At 40.0% G+C, this 22277-nt stretch overlaps 1 protein-coding gene and 1 non-coding gene across 4 annotated transcripts; one reads left to right on the forward strand and one right to left on the reverse strand.

Annotated features, from left to right (window-relative positions):
* Positions 1–2942: 2942 nt before the first annotated feature.
* TRNAI-AAU (transfer RNA isoleucine (anticodon AAU)) lies at positions 2943–3016 on the forward strand. Its single transcript has one exon. It is a non-coding gene; the product is annotated as a tRNA-Ile (tRNA).
* A 6096-nt stretch (positions 3017–9112) lies between these two features.
* On the reverse strand, positions 9113–22220 carry l(2)gd1 (lethal (2) giant discs 1). 3 transcript variants are annotated; one of them, XM_028183539.2, is made up of 14 exons: positions 22020–22220; positions 21088–21298; positions 20696–20909; positions 19948–20291; positions 19295–19522; positions 17076–17167; positions 16061–16228; positions 15019–15196; positions 14680–14818; positions 13864–14097; positions 12718–12895; positions 12197–12348; positions 10790–10880; positions 9113–9837 (listed from the first exon to the last, which is right to left on the reverse strand). In XM_028183539.2, the coding sequence occupies exons 1-14, from the start codon at positions 22062–22064 to the stop codon at positions 9718–9720; spliced, it is 2394 nt and encodes a 797-aa protein (XP_028039340.2). In that variant the 5' UTR covers positions 22065–22220; the 3' UTR covers positions 9113–9717. The 3 variants fall into 3 exon arrangements, with proteins under 3 accessions (XP_028039340.2, XP_028039339.2, XP_089596559.1); XM_028183538.2 differs by having other exon boundaries at positions 10790–10907; positions 22020–22213; XM_089740433.1 differs by lacking the exon at positions 16061–16228 and having other exon boundaries at positions 10790–10907; positions 22020–22213.
* Between the last annotated feature and the right edge of the window lie 57 nt (positions 22221–22277).

Consider the following 22277-nt stretch of genomic DNA (forward strand, 5'->3'; position numbering starts at 1 on the left):
ATATAGATAGTAAATATTGAAGAGTAGATGCTGCTGCCAACCTTGAAACAGTAGGAGGAAATGTGGACGGAAATCTCAATTATTATGTGTTGAATCAGGAGAACAATATTTAGACTATAAGTTTGGAATGGATCTATTTGATGCCCACTAAAAATAACGAATGAATAATAAGGAAGTGCTTAAATGCATGCCCGCTTGTTATTGTATATGTTCGAAGAATCAATGAAAAAGTAATTACTTTTTTTATAATACTTATCTTCTTTTTACATATAAAATATCATTTATCATACAATAATAAGATAGAGGTTTATTAATAAAACAAAAATTAATTACATCACTAAATAATTAAATCTATGAAAAACCGAATATGTTTTTGTTATTTCCAAAAAATATGGTGCAACACTTTCGATGGAATCATCCATTAAATACACGTTTCTGGAACGAAGCCAAATTCATAGTGTATCTTTCCTTCGCGGGCTTCGTCCAAATTCGCGAACCTAAACGATCTAAAATATTTGGCTAGAAATTTTATTGATGTTCAATTATGCATTCCTGTATAATTATATAGTACTAGTGATCCCGCAGTAGTCGAAATTCGACTATAATTAATTGAAATTATAAGTTTGAACATTATTCTGGGTCTATTGTCAAAGACCATTATATTTCTATAGTGACAGATTTCACCAAGAAAAATAAACAATATTAACTTATGCTCAATTTGACTACAGCACAACTACAGACTTTAAGCAATAACAAAAGTTTGACAATAAACAAAGAGTATGTGTGTGTGTGTCAAATACATGGTAGTGTGTGTAATGTTTTCTTTATTGGTTTAATGTATTTTTATGCATAATTTAAAAAAAATATTAATATTCTGCACTCCTCTATATTCTCTATAAGTGTGGGAAATTTCATACTCCTCCGTCCGCGCAATTTTCGCAAAAAGGAGTACAAAGTTTTTGCTTCTCGTATTAATATAAAGATTATTGCGAAAGGCTGTTTGCTTTAAGAGACATTTAAAGTTTTAAATTTGGAAAAAAAATCATAACAAAAAACTACTTCAGCTATTATAATAGAGTAAACTTAATTAAAGTTCAATTAAAAACATCGAACTGTTAATGCTAATACCAAATAAAATGCATCTTTAATTACAAAGACAAATGTCGCGTATTAATTGAAATGTCGCTTAAACCATATAATCTTTCACCCCTCCATATAATTCTAGAAGAAATCATTGCTCCCTGCTAGAAAAGTTTAATTGGTAACTAATGTATAATTCCTGTCTCCGCGAACCAATTTTGAGGGAAGCTAAGTACAATGAAGGCCTTGAAAACAAACGAAAACTTGAAACATTTAACTGCACTATTTTTGCCATCTAATTTTATCTTATCGTAATTCTTGATAGATTAGAAATGCTAGGGTTACAACAAAGCTACTAAACCTATCATACCATTTGATTCGCCCGGCAAACACTTTAAGACTATTTTTATGGCTTAATCTGGCTTCACGACTGTTCGGCTGTGACCACCAAAACTGTAATGTATTCGGAGCCCTAAAAAATACAAAAACAATAAAGAACTATAGATTAAGCCGTAAAGGTGTCTTGTGTCTACGACACGCCAAAACCGCAGGAAATATTGCTCCAATAATAAAGTATTAAACTAAACTTAATTTCCTTCCATTAATAACCACGTAGAAGTCTCTCTTTCTGTCTAAGCAAGATCTATGTTCGAAGTACGAACAGAAGATTGTTTTAGAAAACGCCTGATGAAATAAATTAGCAGCCGCATTCTGTTTGACATTTGCGGCATCCGCTTTCCTTAGATAAAGTAATAATAAGTATGTAATAACTACATTAATAAACTGTGTTCCCCCAATAAGTATCTTATCGGATCTTCTCAGTGGGTCGTAATTTCGTTCCGGTAGTAGATTCAGCGAAGCACTGTTCTTGCTAAGGCTAGTGTTAGCAAATTCTCTCAGGTTGAGCCCGTGGGCTCGCTTACCCATCCGGGCGTAGACTGCCAGCGAATAGGTAGGGGGAAACCTGTGTAAGGATGTTAGAAACATGAAAATCATTTGAGACATCTGATTGGACTTTAAATATTATTTTCATGTAATCTTCTTTTTTAAAACAACAACTAGTGAATATAAATTTTAGATTAAATTAATGATTCTTTCGGCCAATTAAGTGACATGCACGCAATAACATAGGTTTTGCACCAATTTTTTACAAGGATGAATGCATTTTAGCTGATCAGGGTTATCTAATTTATTAATATTATTGCTTAGTAGAAAATATGCCAAGGCGGTCAAAGGTGCTAACTTTGTTAACATTTTCTTCAAAATTGCTGCGATTGCTAGCGACATCTATGAGCGAGAACAAGTAATTAAAAAAACTACCGAAACGCACCATCAAAGTTTATAAATACAATATACTAATAAGTCCCTTTAGACCAATCGCTTGGGGTCACGTCATTACGGATCCTCCAAATCTATTAACGGTGCTTTTAGGTACCACAAGCACCGGTCACCGTCCTCGTCGAACCCGTCGCTTGCGGTGAAGGGCTCGACAAGTGATCTAACCCACAGCCCACTGAATTTTGTCGCCGAATCTTCTCAGTGGGTCGCATTGGTAGATTCTGCGAAGCACTGCCCTTGTTAGGGCCAATGCTAGCAACACTCCCAGTTTGAGCCCCGTGAGCTCACCTACACGTCAAGAAGAAACTGAAATAGCTTCTCAAGGCTATCAGCATAGGTACGGAAAAAAATCGTTTGGGAAAATTGAAGGTTAAAGAGTACAGAGTAGAGTTAAGAAGTACATAAAATAATTCAATAATTTGCAACATTCATCAATAAAATTTTTAAAAAATATTGAATTAACAAAAAAAGTGTGGTAAAAATTATAGCTTATATAGATGTGGTATTTTGTTAAAATGCGCATAGGCCCATTAGCTCAGTTGGTTAGAGCGTCGTGCTAATAACGCGAAGGTCGCGGGTTCGATCCCCTCATGGGCCACAAATCCTTTTTGTCTTTTTGTGCTACTCTATTATATTATTTACGATTATCTATGTAATGTAAAAAATCTATAAACTAGTATTTATAGCACTTATTGCTTCAATGGACATTTATTGACTTCTTGTATAGATAGATCTTTCTGTTATGAAGGAATTAAAATGAATAGTAAAACATTCACGTTTCCTAAGAGTACCATTTTTTACTGGTGGTGGGCCCTCTTGTGAGTCCGCACGGATAGGTACCACCACCCTGCCTATTTCTTCCGTGAAGCAGTAATGCGTTTCGGTTTGAAGAGTGGGGCAACCGTTGTAACTATACTTGAGACCTTAGAACTTATATCTCAAGGTGGCTGGCGCATTTACGTTGTATATGTCTATGGGCTCCAGTAACCACTTAACACCAGGTGAGCTGTGAGCTCGTTCACCCATCTAAGCAATAAAAAAAAAACATAGTCCTATCGCGCGTGAATCAATTGAATTTACGTCGATTTTTCAGATCGTGTGAGAATCGTGAACCTAAAATTTTAAATGCAAATAACAAACTTATATTCCTCAATTAACGACCCTGGGTAAACAGTTTATTCACGATTTTTTTGTAAACCGGATCAAACCGATTTTTTTTTATTTCGTCCACTTTATGGCTTTAATATAAACATTAGAACTTACTACTAGAATTTTTCCGCACTAGTGAATTTTCCCATCCCTCCTATTTATAGTTGGCGCCAAATAAACGGTGTATTCTAAAAGGCTATAAAAAAAAAACCAAACATCTCATGATCAATACGTAAATAACATTTTTATTTTTAGTCAAAATTTATTATGTACACAATTACATTTTTTCATATTAAATTTTATTATTTTTGGACAAATTTTCTTATTTATTAACGAATATAACGCAAGTTTAATTTCTAAATCATTTCTATCATACACATACGAAACAAGAGATTTCTTCAAAAACACAAATTATTATTATATTATTATTACATTGTAATGTTTAAGTTTGGAAGCTCAATTCCAACTAAGCTTACTTACCTAAGTTCAAACAAAGCATCTCACATTCAACGACCTCAAATTATGGTTTCTTCGAATGCACATACCAATACAAGTCCGCCGAAATCCCTAATTCAATAACTTTAACAAAGGCAATTCGGGATTCGAATCGGGACTCGTAACTGGGAACCCAAAACGCGACCGCCACAATAATCAACCACTAAGCCAAAGGGGTTGACAGTCCGGCATCGAAGTAAGCGTAGACAATAAATCAAATATAACTACTATAGGTAAAATTTGTAAATTTGATGAGAATTATATCGACGAAATCAGCCTGAGACATTAAAAATAAAATATTTATCATGTAGGTATTCTATATCCTCTATTCATTAAAAACAGTTCGCGGTGACTGTTCTAAAAATTATTTTCTACATTTAATTTTATAAGAACAACTTAAAGCAATAAACAAACACTAAAATGTAGATGGTGTTGTTACCACTTAGTATTCACGTTTAAAACAAATTTCCATATGTAGTCTTCCAGTGATAACGGTATTTGGAACCGGCAGTCCAAACACCGATCACCGTTCTGAAGAGTTCGATGTGCGATTTAGCCCACAGACACAGCCCACTGAGTTTCTCGTCGGATCTTCTCAGTGGATTGCCATTCCGATCCGGTAGTAGATTCAGCGAAACACTGCTCTTACTAGAGCTAGTGTTAGCAAATTCTCTCAGTGTGCTTAGTGCGAGTTTTTTAACGTTCTAAATAGCGTAAAAGTTAGCTCATATTTGTATATGGAATAGGATCGTTTGCGTACGTTTGCCGCTAGGGGCGCTGTTCCAACTGCATACAAAATTGGGTTAACTTTTACGCTATCGAGAACGTTAAGAAACTCGCACTGAGCACACTGAGCCCGTGAGCTCACCTACCCGTCCGGACGTAGCTGGATTAGCCTCCTAAGCTACCAACGACTTGGTAGGGACAAAAGGTGATATATTGGGAAATCGTGATAAGAACATGTTAAATAGTAGCGTGTGATGTGTAGATAGCTGCGGAGATTTAAATATAATAGTTACCTTAAACGCTTTTTTTTTTTTTCATTTTTTTTTTATTGCTTAGATGGGTGGACGAGCTCACAGCCCACTGGTGTTAAGTGGTTACTGGAGCCCATAGAAATCTACAACGTAAATGCGCCACCCACCTTGAGATATAAGTGCTAAGGTCTCAAGTATAGTTACAACGGCTGTCCTGCCCTTCAAACCGAAACGCATTACTGTTTCACGGCAGAAATAGGCAGGGTGGTGGTACCTACCCGCGCGGACTCTCAAGAGGTCCCACCACCAGTACGCTTATAGATAAAAAGCACTTTATTCAAGAACCACATTTATATGCACAATTTAGTGTTCGAAATTTATCTATTCTAAAGTAAATAATCTTATTTACATATCTTCGTAATATTTACATATTACAGACTATGCGTAATAACCGCGTATAATAAAGCAAGGCACTTCTAAAAAAACGTTTCTAGAATCCAGTCGAAGCGTCCGACTTACTGTGATTCATTCGTATTTTCTCGTCCGCAGTCAGCTGTTCTCACAGATAATGATGATGAGCAGGTCGTGGAACGTTCGAGAACTGTATTCGCTAGCACGAAGTAAGTAGGATTATTCAAGGAGGATCAGTGTGCTTAGTGCGAGTTTTTTAACGTTCTCTATAGCGTAAAAGTTAACTCAAATTTGTATGGAGTCGGAACAGCTTTCCTTCGTTCGCCGTTAGGGGCGCTGTTCCAACTCCATACAAATCTGAATTAGCTTTTACGCGATCGAGAAGTTAAAAAACTAGCAATACGCACACAGTTAGATACGACACAGCGTCAATCAATTCCGTTGAAACTACACATGGTAGGTACAAACCTGAAAATGTGTCGGCGTGTCGCCACAAATACGCGGCTGGTACCGAGCCACGGGGCCTGAGGGAAGACCGCGCACTCTTTACATTTTTAAGACGCTTAAATAAAAGCGACTCTAAATAAAAATAATAAAATGTTTATTTTATGTAAAAATGTACAATGCTTTTTGTTAAAGGCCCGGGGATCATGGCCTCCTAGATTTCTACGGTCGCGCATGCGCGTGACAGGACCAAATGTTTCGCCACACATTCAAAGCAAAGATACCCGGTAGTTTAATTCGTACTAGAGGTCCCGCAGTAGTCGAAATTCGACTATAATTAATTGGAATTGTAAGTTTGTACACTATTATGATTCTATTTTATACTTCTGCAATCACAAATTTCGCCAAGACTACACTATAAAAAATATTAACAAAGACAAACAATATTTAATCTATTCTCAATTTGACAACAGACGTCAAGAACAAAAGTTTGACAATAAATAGAATGCATGCGTGTGTGCGTCACATACATGGTATGTAGTGTGTGTAATGTTTTCTTTATTGATTTAATGTATCTTTTATGCATTATTTTTAAAAAATATTAGCATTGTGCACTTCTTCTTTGTATTCTCTATAAGTGTGGAAAATTTCATACTCCTCCGTCCGCGCAATTTTCGTAAAATGGGATACAAAATTCTTGCTTCACGTATTAATATATAGATTTCATTTGTATTATAAAAAATTATACGCGACCATTTATAGGGTAACAGTAATTAAAAATGTATATATAGCTCCACTATATATATTTCAGCAGTGTAAATGTTTAACGAAAAATACTTTTATACTATGTACCACTTTACGAGTGCGTGCGCTAAGTCTCAGTTGGTGAACTATGGAGAACATCTCTCAAGGCTTTCAGTAAACAAGGATTCCACATGACCACAACGGTTCTTTTTTTTTTTTTTTTATTGCCCTTGTAGGCAGACGAGCATACGGCCCACCTGACGGTGAGTGGTTACCGTCGCCCATGGACTTCAGCAATGCCAGGGGCAGAGCCAAGCCGCTGCCTATCGCTTAATACTCTCCACAAGCCTCTTTTAAAGAAGGACATGTCATAGCGCTCGGGAAACACCGTGGAGGGGAGCTCATTCCATAGCCGGATGGTACGTGGCAGAAAAGACCTCTGGAAACGCACTGTCGATGACCGCAGTGGCTCCAGGTAGTATGGATGAACTCTACTCCGGTGGCGGGCGGTGCGATGGTAAAAACGAGATGCCGGTATCATCTCGAACAATTCCTCAGAGCACTCCCCATGGAACATTCGGTACAAAATACAGAGGGAACCGAAGTCCCTCCGCAGACCCAAAGGTTCCAAACGATCCGCGAGAATGGGATTATCGACGACTCGAACTTCTGCCAAGAGTAGCCGACTATGATGACGATGAGGTACCACTATCAGCCGAGGCGTCCACTTTTGGATAGAGGCCTCCTCCAGGGTCCACAACGACCAATCCAGCGCATCCAACGGCTTCCCACTACCTTCAACAGGTCACTCTGTGAGATTCCCACCCGGGCTGTCTTTCGGTATGTGATTGCCAGTCACTTATATAAACGCCTGGTTGGAAGTGTGGGGAAGCCGTTATACTATACAATTTAGACTTCACATTCTTTCTCCATGCGCGTCGGTAACCACGTCGTTACGTGGTTACCGGAGCCCATAGACATCTACAACGTAAATGCCGCCACCCCCCTTGAGATTATATAATAATATATACAGTTATAAGATCTCTGTATAGTTACTACGGCTGCTCCACCCTTCAAACCGAAACGCATTACTGCTTCACGGCAGAAATAGGGAGGGTGGTGGTACCTAGCCGCGCGGACTCACAAGAGGTCCTACCACCAGTAATGAATAATCTTATATTATAAAGGAATAATCTTTGAAAACTGTTAACATCAATCAAAATATATTATTCTGTATTTGTTCATAGTATCATAACGCGATGCGTTACTATCACATTTGTACATATTTAATATTCAAAGATTACACTTAATTACATAAAAATAATTATTTATTTCAACTTTAATCCTAATAAAATTGGAATAATATTACCGTTAAATACAAAATTTTCGTCTTTTCCTTACATTCAGATATTACACGTAATTGTAACAAAAACCCGAAATATAAAATATATAATATCATAATACATACTATATTTTATATTATTTCACAAATATGTACTTAGCTATTTGGGTCAGAGGTGCGCAAACCTTTTTTTAGTTTTAGGTGAATCCCCCACAGTTCTCGGGAAAGTCCCTTTTTCCACAGTTCCTCAAACTTTGATATATTAAAGCTGTTTCGATCAGTATAAATTTTGTTACGGTCTTCACTAATAGAAAAAGCTAATAACAAGGACGGTTCGTATATATATACATTGTAACACATAGTTTGGACAAAATTATTATTATATTACATATTTCTTGCATTACCAATACTTTAGTTTTCGTAGTCGTCGCCATTAAGAAAATAATATTTGACGGTGCTAGGTCAAAACTAACAGTGACAAATACTTAAGAGAAGATGAAGTCCATGCGAGGGAAAAACCTGTATATTATATTGAATATATAATATTAATATTTATTATTAAATATTATGCGTATGTATTATCTGTATTTATTGCACGGATAAGATTTATTGCGATCTCTATGACTTTGACGTTTATAGATCGCAAACGTCAATTTTTTTTTTAATCTTCACTATTAAACGTATGCATAAACTCAACAACCAAAACGATTAAAATCTTCCGACAAAATATCAGCTTAATGTTTAACTGGCCCTTCTAGGTTTATTTATTATTAGGGCGCATCGTATTGTAGCTAAATTTGGTAAATATGTACTAATTGTGTACGATAAATAAGGAGTGTAATCAAAGTATTACTGAAGACAGACAGCTTTCTCTCCTAGCACATGAATACTGTAGTGGTCACCCAGCGGTCGAAATTTGACCATAATTATTAATTTAAATTATAATATTGAACATTATTATGGTTTTAATGTCAAAGACTATACTTCTATAACCACAGATTTCGACAAACAATACTAAACTATTCTCAACTTGACTACAGATTTTAAGCAATAACAAAAGTTTGACAATAAACAAAGAGTAAATAGATATGTGTTGTGTCAAATGCATGTTGTACATATAGTGTGTGTAATGTTTTTTTTGTATTTATTGATTTAATATGTTTATAATGCATAATTTAAAAAAAATTATCAGCATTCTGCACTCCCTCTCTATATTCTCTAAAGTGTGGGAAATTTCATACTCCTCCGTCCGCGCAATTTTCGTAAAAGGGGGTACAAAGTTTTTGCTTCACATGTTAATATATATAGAGCCGCTTTCTAGCGTACCCGCGATGTAAGACAATTACAAACAGTGACACATCCACAGTGATCTCTTTACATATGATTATTGTTACAAATTCTAACGTTAGAGCAATAGATTCTCGTTTCTCCCTACAACCCTCTATTTACTAAGCTCAGTGTAAATAGCTATTATTCTAGCAGATTCGTCTATCGTAAGCCCACAATGTATCGCTAAGATGGCGGCGGTCAATTCCATCGTTTTCTCAAAGCTGCAGATTCTATGTGCTAGTTGATTTTTTTTTTATAATTTTATGTAGACATGATGTTTCGAAGAATGATTCGAAGTTCAAATATGCGATTCTGATTATCGATTAATACACAAAGATTTCACGACAATTGCCGTCTAGAGCAATGACGTCAGCATTTACAAGTTTCAGCATAAACCTATACTAATGTTTAGTTATCGATGACGAGCCACCGATGCGTCGTGTTTTCGATCTGCTGGTGCAGGATCGGAGTCCGGACCCTCAGTTTGACCTCGAGCGAGCCACCGGCAGGACGGCGCCCGTCCATCAGCTACAAATATCATCAAGAGATCATTTGAGAAAAATCAATTATCACGATCACCGGAATAATTTTTATTTTAATTTTTTTATTGCTTAGATGGATGGACGAGCTCACAGCCCACCTGGTGTTAAGTGGTTACTGGAGCCCATAGACATCTACAACGTAAATGCGCCACCCACCTCGAGATATAAGTTCTAAGTTCTCAGTATAGTTACAACGGCTACCCCACCCTTCGAACCCAAACCCATTACTGCTTCACCGCGGAACTAGGCGGGGTGGTGGTACCTACCCGTGCGGACTCCCAAGATGTCCCAGCCGCGGATAGGCAGGAATGGCGCAGGATAATACAAGAGAAAGTTGTTAGAAGAGGCCACGACCCTCAGCATTGGGGATTATCGTCGCAAGAAAGAGGACAGACAAGGGGAACCCACTGAGTTCCTCGCTGGATCTTCTTAGTGGGTCGCGTTTCCTACCCGGTAGTAGATTCATCGTAGCACTGCTCTTGCTAGAGCTAGTGTTAGTAATTCTCTCAACTTGAGCCCGTGAGCCTACCTATCGGTTGGCGTGCAGTTGGAATAGCCACTTAGGCCACCAATAATTAGGTACGGGGGAAAAAACAGACAAGATGATTTTACTGGTGCGTGAGTCCGCGCGGATAGGTACCACCGCCCTGCCTATTTCTGCCGTGAAGTAGTAATGCGTTTCGGTTCGAAGGGTGGGGCAGTCGTTGTAACTATACTTGACACTTCAGAACTTATAACTCAAGGTGGGTGGCGCATTTACGTTGTAGATGTCTATGTACTCTAACAACCACTTAACATCAGGTCGGCTGTGAGCTCGTCGACCCGTCTAAGTAATAAAAAAATAAATAAAAAATTGTTTCAGCCACCGAGTTCCATATACCCCACGCGCCCCCCAGACGGGGGAACCTCGTGGGAGGTCTGACCCCTATGTGACTCACCGGGAAGGCCTCGTGCAGGGTGACGTGCGTCTCCAGCGGCGCGAGGCGGACGACCACGGTCCCGAGCAGCGCGTCCCGCGAGAACCAGCCGCTGCAACAACCGCACGAGTCCGACAGGCTGCCGCGCGCCGACACCCGCCGGTACAACACACGCTTACGACAAACACTCGACCGCACGAGCCAAATTAACCAAACCAAAACAACAATAAACCACAAATTGAAATTTCTTGACTACCTTCCGGGCAACATCGTCCCGAGTTCTTTATTAAGGGACATTTGTGAACAATTACAAACGCTTGCTTAGGGGCGACTATTTGTCTAAAAACGCTGTTGTTCCGGGTTCTAGGTATGCCTTTTACGACGGACGTGCCGTGGTTAATTCAGAAACAGAAAAAGAAAACTCCCAAGCAATTAAAAAAAAACCAAAAGCAATGATGATTAACTACAATAGTGAAGGGGAAGACAAAATATTTATTGCACATTATCTTTTTTGGAAAATTTCTTCATATTGTTATATTATGATACTGTCCAATGATTTTAACCCATTTAATTATTAAAAAAAACCTTATAAAAAGCTACAAAACATAGAATACAGATAATGAGCATGAATCCATTATTGAATTGCAAACAAACTTTTATTTAGTTAGTGCTGTTATGGAACAAAACCAATCTTCAAAACGAGTGATTTAAATAGAAAAAGTTTAGAAGAGATATGTGGTTGGTTATCAGTGATTTCGTGAAGAAAATCGTTAGGAGATTTCAATAAAGTATAATTCTTTATGAGCATCGATACAATTGTTCTACAGAAAGTTCTTAAAAGAACTAATAATTACAATCAAGAATTGATTTAGAAAGGTTTTTTTTTTTCAAAAAGCGCTTTACTAAATAAAGAAATGTTACTACAGTGTGTTGTACTAATAACGAGCAACAAGTGAATGAGCAAAAACATAGTCTGTGCGAATGAATGATGAATGACTGAGACGCGATGGTTTAACTACTCAATAACTAGAGATGTCTCGTAGGTGCACTCTAGTGTGGTATATTTTTTATTACTTTTGCAGTAAGACGCGCATACGGCCTACCTGATGGTAAGCAGTTACCGTCACTCCGGGACGTCAGTCAGTCAAGCTTCTGCCTACCGTTAAGTACTCTCCACAAGCCACGTTTGAAGAAGGACATGTCATAGCGCTCGGAAAACACCGTGGTGGAGAGCTCATTGTAAAGCCGGATGGTACGTGGCAGAAAAGATCTTTAGTGAGTACTAGCGGGTGCGGACTGTGTGACGTCATATTTCAATTCAAAGCATAACAACGTAGCGAAAGCGTGCACTAGATAATTTGGACGTTTGGTTCGGTTCGGATGTAAGCCGTCCACTGTTGTGTGGGGGGTTGGGGGGGGGTCACTCACCCTCTGGAATACACGTGCAGCTTGAGCGCGTGCCGCTTGAAGGCGCGCTGGCAGGTGCGGGCGGCGCGCTGGATGGGCAGCGAGAACACCGCGCCGTAGTCCGGGCTGTTCGTGTCCTTCACCACCGCCGTGCAGTCCGTCGCCGGCGCCTCCTGTAGCACGCACGGACTTATTAAGCGATTACATGTAATAATATTGTCATTTTACTGGTGGTAGGTTCACTTGAGAGTCGGCATGGATAGGTACTACCACCCTGTCTGTTTCTGCCGTGAAGCAGTAATGTGTTTCGGTTTGAAGGGTGGGGCAGCTGTTGTAACTATGGGGTGGTGCATTTATGTTGTAGATGTCTATGGACTCCGGTAACCACTTAACAGCAGGCGGGCCGTGAGCTCCATATATATATAAGCAATAAAGTTTCTTCATTGCCTCTTTAACGTTTCCCTACGGCATGTCCTATAAGTCCGCGGGCAGCAATAGCTTGCCCCTAGGCGGGTCGTGTGCATAATTACGTATGGCAGTACCGGGGGGTAGGGGAATTCGAATTTGACGTAAGTGTCGACGTCTTGCGGGTTGGCGACGTTGTACGCGATGCCGCGGACCACGGTCAGCTGCAGCTCGTTCTCGTTTAAGTCCGTGTTGCACTGCGCCACCGCGAATTGCCGGGACTCGTAGTGGAACTTCGGCGGACCGCGGCCCAGGCTGGAAAATACACCATCCAAATATACCATTGGGCTTTATAGTACTGTGGGGTCTGCTGTGTGAGTCTTGGTTCAGGCAATGACTATGTTTAATTTCACACACACAGCAATTTATTACAAATACTTTTATAACCGATTAGAAGGAGAAGAACGACAACCCCAAGCACAGGTAGATAGTTCAAAACGGTAAGAGAGAGTCCAGACACAGAAGAAGATATAAATTGTGTACATTAAACATTAAATATAAACTTAATCGATCGAAAGGCGTATGTGAGTAAATGTGAGGTGAGCTTCGCGGTCAGAGGTATGCGGACGACTGGCGCGGGGAGCTGCGACGGCGCACCTCGCGCTGTACACACTAACGTTTGCAAACAACGCAATCATGTGTGTAAGTCACCGCAGTACACACTGTCGGATCTGGTCATATTTGTTACTAGCGATCCGCCCTCGCCTCGCTTCGGAAACATTAAATTTTATTATTGATAGCTGAGTCCCGCGATGCTACCCGCGGTTATTGTCGTACCGCGGGTGAAGCCTCGGGGCGAAGCTAGTCTAAAAAAAGTAGCCTAAATTACTCCTTATAGCATCAGCTACTTATCAGTGAAAATCCCGTCAAAATCGGTCCAGCCGTTCCAGAGATTAGCCGGAACAAAGAGAGAGACAGACAAAAATTGTATAAAATTATTTTGGTGTACGTACCGTATATACATTCATATGTACGTAGTAAAAAGAGGCTATTTCAATATTACAAACAGACACTCCAAATTTTATTTATATGTATAAATATCGCAATACAAAATTACGTATGGTCGTTGACTTAATTGGTCATGGTCCTTTTAGCAAACATCTACAATATTACAAGTCAAGTGGCGGACTACCACGTTCCAACATCACGCCCGCTTCAAATGAGCTAACGATCCAAACTTTTCCTTACGCGTGACTTCGCGCCGAAGCATGTAAGACAATTACCTTTTGGCGACCGCCACGACGTCCAGGTCCTGCGCGACCGTAACGGCGAGGTGCTCGAACCTGTTGGCCTCCGCGATGTGTCCGGTGGCGCTGCAGTGGTCGCGGTTCCGCTGGCACAGCTGCAGCTGCGAGCCGAGCTGCTGCTGCAGGCGCGCCCACACGTCGCCGTCCTCGCCGCGCACGGTGGGCACCTCGTCCGACGGGCCGCAGTCCTCGCTCGACACTATGTCGAAACTGGGGGGCCAAAGTACGGAGCTGTCATATTCACACATTCGATACTCGACCTTATTGTTTACGTGTTTAGACTTGAATTTCAATAACGCAATAGGAGATTTACGGTCTGGCCCTGTTTAAGAGTGACGTATGGAAACATATATACAGGGTGTATTATTATTATTTTTTATTGCTTAGATGTGTGGACCAGTTCACCACCAGGTGGGCTGATGTTAAGTGGTTACCGGAGCCCATAGACATCTACAACGTAAATGTGCCACCCACCTTGAGATATAAGTTTTAAGATTTCAGTATAGTTACAACAGCTGCCCCGCCCTTCAAACCGAAACGCATTACTGCTTCACGGTGAAATAGGCAGGGCGATGGTACCTGCCTGTGCGAACTCACAAGAGGTCCTACCACCAGTAATTACGCAAATTATAATTTTGTGAGTTTTATTTTTATTACATTATTATTATAATCGGTTATGATTCAATCTATGCTTGATCTGTAATTATGCCTAAAGACTTAGTATCATTGGAACGAATCTATGGTATCCTTGATTTTTGTGTACACTTAATAAAGATTATATTATGTACTCACGTGTGTTCCAAATTCTCCTTAGCTTTAGGCGGGAGAGGCAAAGACTTGAGGTCGACCGGCAGGCCGCCTCTCGCGGCGTCAATCACCGTATCGAACCCTTTGGCTGCACGTAAATACTCTTTTGCTTGTTCAATATTACCTGCAATAAAATAAAATAAAAAATTACGTTATTTCTCTATTTAGTTTACATTAAATACATTTAAAAATGAAATGTTGCATAGATATAATTTACTCGGACAAAAATATAACTCGGGTGCCAAGATGATTAGGAGTATCAGGAGCCACTGGACAAAAAAGATGAAAAAAAGTTGGCTTCAATTATTCATAGATAAAAACTACCTTCTTTTTTAGCTTTCAACGCGGCCTCCTTGAACTGTTTCTGGCGCATCAACAGGTACGCGAGCTGCTTCTCGTAGCGGGCGGACGAGGGGCGCGGGGCAGCGGAGGGGGAGGGCGCAGGGGAGGGGGACGGGGCCGCGGGGCGAGGCGCGGGCGGGGCGGGGCGCGGTGCTTCAGCCTGTTTACAATGTAAAAATCATTTTTCAATTCAATTTTATTTTTTAGAAAAGAACTTTTATCAAATAACAAAGTATTTACTGAATGTGAAGGGGTCGTCCCCAAAGATTCACCCTTTGACTGCCGTGTAGGTCAGCGGTGCTTTACGCGGCACACTAATGCGTAGTTATGTCGATTTCTGTTACTAAGGCGCCGCAATATCGAGCAGACTCTGGGAATGACGAATCCGAACGATACTGTCATTAATTTATTTCTAAGAGACCCTAAAAGACTAAAACATACATTAACAAACAAAAGAAAGCAAAGTTAGGCAATCCTGAACTTACATGGCAGTTAAAGGGTTAATCTTCAATACGACCAAAACCACATAACATTATTTTATAAATCAGCTGAGACATGAGGTCATCACCCTTGCGTGGACCGTGGGGTGCGGTCCCACGTCGACACACTACGCAATTTATTATTTGGCACAGCCCGGTCACATTACTAGCGATGGAACATATTAAAAGTCCACTCAGATAGTGACCAGGATAATAGACCTAATTTTATTACTTGAATGGGTGGACGAGCTCACAGCCCACCTGGTCTTAAATGATGACTGTAGCCCATAGACATCTACAACGTAAATGTGCCACCCACCTTGAGATATAAATTCTAAGATCTCAGTATAGTTACTACGGCTGCCCCACCCTTCAAACCGAAACGCATTACTGCTTCACGGCAAAAACAGGTGGGGTGGTGGTACCTACCCGCGCGGGCTCACAAGACGTCCGACCACCAGTAAAATTCAAGTCTCAAGACCGTTGACCGCTCAACAGCTGATATAACACTAAAACAGTAATTATTGTGGGTAGATTGCCCTTACTGGATCAGCGGGTAGGGGCGCGTACCCCGGCGGCGTGGGCAGCTCGTCCCCGGGCAGCGCCCTGCCGGCCGCGTGCAGCCGCACCGCCTCCTGGTACTGCTTCACAATGCGCCCCATGCGACGAGCCTTCGACGAGTTGCCGTCTTCCTTCGCTTTTGACTCTTGTTGCTAAAACACACATCAATCTCTTTAAAACTCGGATCGTTTGGAACTTCTGGGTGTGCGGATGGACTTCGGTTCCCTCTGTATTTTGTACCGTATGTTTTTTTTTTTTATTGCTCTTGTAGGCAGACGAGCATACGGCCCACCTGATGGTGAGTGGTTACCGTCGCTCATGGACTTCAGCAATGCCAGGGGCAGAGCCAAGCCGCTGCCTACCTCTTAATACTCTCCATAAGCCTCGTTTGAAGAAGGATATGTCATAGCGCTCGGGAAACACCGTGGAGGGGAGCTCATTCCATAGCGGCTTGGCTCTGCCCCTGACATTGCTGAAGTCCATGGGCGACGGTAACCACTCACCATCAGGTGGGCCGTGCGCTCGTCTGCCTACAAGGGCAATAAAAAAAAATAAAAAAAAACGCACGCGGACGATGCTGCGACAGAACCATAAAGCGTTACATGTGTGAAGTCAATAACAACTGTATAAAATCTGAAATTAATCGAATAACCCTTGTGCGAACGAGATTACACACAAATTCAGACACTATTTTTATTATGTTAAAAAAGAACACGAACAAATAATTTTGATTAATTAAGGAGTTTTTATTCGAGCTTATTTTTTTAAAGCACAAATTACTATTTCAGGGATGGGCTTCAGAAATAAGTGACGTAGGGGGAGCATCTTACTGTCTCTCTCTCGCACAACCGGCTGTGACGACACAGGCGTTACGTTTCTCTATTACTAAACTAGCACCACCACAAGATGCTTCGCGATGGTACCCAGTATTCTGAAATGTATTTTGTATGACATATAATAAGTTCCACTGTCCACATCGTCTGCAGTGTCTGTAGTTACCTGAAAATAAGCTAGCCTCTGTCGTAAAGCTTCTTCCACCGTCGAGGCGGTGATCAGCTCCGTGGAGGCTGGAGTCGACGCTGGCGTTGGTTCTGGCGTAAAAATTCACATAACCACGTTAACAATATTCATACAACAATACGCGTAATGAGACAATAGGATCCGGCGTGTGTGTACATAGAAAGGAGAAAGTCAAATGAAAAAAGAGTGTCATCAGTCCTTACTAGGCATCACTACATAGTATAAAACAAAGTCGCTTTCTCTGTCCCTATATCCCTATGTATGCTTAAATCTTTAAAACTACGCAACGGATTTTGATGCGGTTTTTTTTAATAGATAGAGTGATTGAAGAGGAAGGTTTATATGTATAATAACATCCATTAGATAGTGAAGATATCAATAATAAATTACAGTTTCCGAAGCGAAGCGAGGGCGGGTCGCTAGTACAATATAAATCTTTTTTTTTTTTTAAGTCCAACTCTGTCTTAATTAGAACTACTTTTACGGTTTAATCTCTCGTTTAAAAAACAAACAAAAAAATGCGAGTTTAGACCGTAAGCGTACGTTTGATTGTATCAACGACTCGCGTAAACCTGAGAAAATTCGATTCTGTCATACATTAGCTTTTCACCAGTTTAGACAGGTTTTGAACTCATCAAAAGAAATACCAGAATTTATGTTTCTTGTACCACACGTAGCATGTAGGGGAGTGCTCTGAGTGGTAGAACGCGCGTCGCGTAAAAAGAACGCTGGAAGAAAGTGGAGGGGGTGTGTTTGCGCATGGATACACTCGCGCACGAAAATACTAAGTACTTTTGTTTTATTTTTGAAGTAATCTTTCGCTCGCGGCCTCGTATATTGGTTATTGGTATGTACAGCTTAGTAGTTGTGTACTCTTGTAGCTGTATGCAGTTACATGTTACAGGAGAGCGCAGAAAGATATCATAAGTTTGAAGTTAAAGTAGTTTATGAAAGTTAAAGTTTAGGTAAAGTTATAAAGATGATAATTTCTCTTGATGTGAATTGTACGATTGTTAGTGATGCACTCTCTTGACTGTAATTAAATTCATATTATATTATTTGTTGTCACGCGGCAAAAAGTGGATCGCGTCGCGAGTAAGCATGACGTTCTGGTACTGGTCGGCATTCCTTAACTATAATAAAATTGTACGGTGGTAAGATCGTACATGGTAGGTACATTAAAAATAATATATTAGATAGAATTTTATGAAATAGAATTAAAAACATGTTTAATTTCTGCGTATAATGTTTAATCTGAATACGAACAGACAGACAGACAGACAGACAGACGGACGGACAACAAAGTGATCAAAGGGTTCCGTTTTTTTCCTATTGAGGTACGGAACCCTAAAAATTAAATTAGACTCGGGAACATTTTGTTGCCACTGCGGTCCGTTTCATGCATTATTTCAAGTTATCAACTGCATTATTATCAGCCTCTTTCTTCATAAAACAATATACGTCATAAATTATTTTTTTCACTTTTCTATGTAAAACCATTTTGTAATTAAAACTTATGTGCGCGATAGTATTTTGAGAACGAACGTAACGTGAACCCAGCGCGGAAAGCAAAGGTCGACTGACGAACCAATAGCACACGGGCAAGCATGCGGCAGGTCACCCGCCCGCCCCGCGCCGCACCTCATTCCACCGAATACATCGATAAATAGGCTAGTGCGCAGCTTGACCGCCAGCGTTCTTTTTAAGTGACGCGTACTCTACCAACATTTCGTTTTGGCCATCACACCGCCCGCCACCAGGGTAGAGTTCATTGCTACTACCTAGAGCCACTGCGTTCATCCACAGTGCGTTTCCAAAGATATTTTCTGCCACGTACCATCCGGCTTTGGAATGAGCTCCCCTCTACGGTGTTTCCCGAGCGCTATGACATGTCCTTCTTCAAACGAGGCTTGTGGAGAGTATTAAACGGTAGGCAGAGGCTTGGGTTTGCCCCTGGGATTGCTGAAGTCAATGGGCGACTGTAACCACTCACCATCAGGTGGGCCGTATGTTCTAAGGAATTATTACAAATGATATACTTTGTGTTTAAAGAGTTTTTTTGCCACCTACATGCCGATCCCAAGATGAAATCACGTCCACTGTGTTCCCGAAGCAAAGGGGCGTGTCCATTTTCAAACAAACGTCTTGTATTTTATGAAAAAAGAAAATTAAATAACAAATAGACGCAACACGCCTACCTCCGGAATTTTGCATTTGTTCATCAGCCTTTGGGCTTTTGAGGGTCGCGGCGACCGACTCCAAAGTAGGTAAATCGGCTAAATCGAAGTCCATCCCCTCGGTGGTCGTTTTGAAAGCAGTCACCAGAACATCGAACTGCTTCACTGTCTTCAAAAACTCGAGTGCTAATGCTTTATCCCCCGATTTTTTACAGTGCAACGCCGCCGCTTTAAACTCTGCCTGACGTTCTGTTTCACAAGCGTAATAATAGAATAATTAGTTAGGTGCACACTTGAGTTATTTTCTATACGGAGCAGCGCGTACATAATGCTGCATACAAATGCATTTTTCTGTATATCCATAAATTCGAATTCGGATCGAAGGACCAAAAAATGATATACGGTGACTTGAGAAATTATTTATTGATAAGCTTAAAGTAACTGACAAATGATATTATGATATAAAAATGGCCATGATCATAGCGAGTACGTAACGCCTTGCTCATGACGGTACATGAACTGATTGGAAATGAGTGACTCCGACGCAAAGTGCATCCGTATGCAACATAATGTGCGGGCTTGCCCACGCTTGGCCGCTTACAGTCTGTTACCGAACTTGCTATTAGAGTTGAAATAATCTCTAACAAACACACACACACACATATGATCCTTACTCAATATTGCCTGCAGCTTCTGCTGTCTCTCAGGAGTGAGGGTATCGTCTGCTTGGTGTAAGCTTTCAGCTCGCGGTGGAGGCAGTGGTGGCTCCTCTGGTTCCGGTAGACTGGGCGGTGGTTCTTGCGGTTCTGGTAAACTGGGAGGGTCCTCGTGTCCAAGATCTATCAGTAGTGGCTCTGGGTCTGTTGGTGGTTGTACTGGACCAGAGAGTGGTGCTGATGGTGTGGAATCAGCAGGTTTTCCAAGACTTACGGCTGGTGGAATGTCTTCTTCACTGATGGGTTTACCAGCTTTAGCTTGCTTTAGTAGATCATTTAGAGTCTTTATACCTCGGTTGAATCTGTTATGTAAAATATAAGAGAATATTTTTAGATGCACTATCTTCAGCCACATAACTGTAAAGACTTCAGAAATATTTATCTAAGTGACAACAAGTTTTAATGTCTGCAATATGCAAAGATGGTGGAAAACTGGACAAAAAGTTTGAGAGCCTGTGGTTTACAAGGCTGTTAGACAACTGGACAGATAATTTCAGAGCCACTATGGTATACAATATGCCATAAATTCGTATCTAGCCTAATTACTAACAAACTATCAAAACAATTAACTATTAATTATCAGTACACTGTACTACTAGAAACTAGTAGTTTTTTTTTTTAACTCCACAGCTTAATTATTTTTTATCATACTTTATTTCTAATTAGTTGAATATGTTGTAATTTGTTGAATTATCACAAATACTACCTTCTAGCCCTACTGCTTTCACCCTTTTCCTTCGCATCTTTCTCTGCAGCCATATAATTATTAATTCTGTCCTGTAAAACTCCCACAATGCTAGTATCAGCTCCAGGAGGGGGAGGTGCTGGGCGGGAAGAGCGGGGCGGAGGTGCTGGAGGAGCTTCATCATCGAGGCCTAAGTTTTTTAATTCATTCAATAAGTCTGGATCATCTTCATCGCCTTAAAAGAATATATATATACATTTAGATTAAAAATAAATAGTTCAAATTGCTATTCAAAATTATTAATTGCCGAGTTTGGTTATACTGAATTGGGTAATCTACTTAAAGCAATATAATTATATCATGTACATGATATTCTGACTGATAACTGATATTTTAGTTTATTAAAATCATACCTTCATCAACATCCTCGTCTGAAGGTATATCCTTTAAACTTTCAGCTATCATGGCATCGAGATTGGCTGATGGTGGAGCTTTTTTTGGTCTCTGTCTGCTTGTGCCACCACTAATGGCAGCCAATTCTGCTTCCAAATCAATGTCATCATCAGATAAATTTAGTGGTTCATCATCTGCATCGTCCAAATCAGGAATATCTAACAGACCAAACTGCAATGGATACATTTTTAATTGAAATAAATGTCATCAACATAAAAATTTGAAAATAATCAGGTTAAATCTGTAGCAAAAAATGAAAATATCAGACACTTTGATTATGAAAATGACAGTTGATCCACTTTGTGAGCATTGTGATAAAATATATGCTCTGCCTGCCTTTGTGATAAGAACTCTTGAATGGATCAAAGCTTGCTTGCTCTGTGCAAGAAACAGGCAGAAGATAAAGGTAGGCCTGACAAGACTGGGAGTGGAAGTGGGCTCTACTCTCAACTGATGTTGGCAGTAGTAGCCATCCAATGAAACTCACCACAATTTTATAATTTAAGACAAAAAATATCTCTGAAAATATATTGTAACTATAATTAGAGTTAGTCTGTTATGTGGCTTCCAATCAAACATGGTCTCAAAGAAAATTAAAAGCTATATCAAGTAAAATCGACATCTAAATTCTCAGAAATATGACAATAACATTGTTTCGTTTCTCTCGTCAGAAATATGACAATAACATTGTTTCATTTCTCTCGCCATTATTTGTGACAAATTTTCTCATATGAAATTCAACTGATTATGTTCTAACAAGGATGTCGCGAATATCATTATTATCCTTTATAACAAGTGACTCGTCGCTATTAATATCTTGATAGCGGAATAAATCCGGTAGAAGGGGCCCGAGGACAAACAAATAACGTAATGTAAGACTTTAATGACTCACCTGCGACAGATTCCCCTTTTTTGCCGGTTTCTGATTTCTAAACATTTTAAATGTCACAAGAAAATGTTAAAATTAATGATAGAAAAGTATAATTAGAATTACTACTAATAAAATTAGGAAGAATGATCTTGACCAGCGTTTTTATTTTTACTGAAAGTTGTTTTCCTTTTCGTATGTTCCTCGATTTGACATATTGAAATTGACAACTAAAGTGAAGTGGCATTGACTTTTGACATTGCATTACCATTTACAGATTAC

The sequence above is a fragment of the Bombyx mandarina genome, chromosome 04 (assembly GCF_030267445.1).
Source record: "Bombyx mandarina strain Sakado chromosome 04, ASM3026744v2".
In the NCBI taxonomy this organism is placed as follows: Eukaryota; Metazoa; Arthropoda; class Insecta; order Lepidoptera; family Bombycidae; genus Bombyx; species Bombyx mandarina.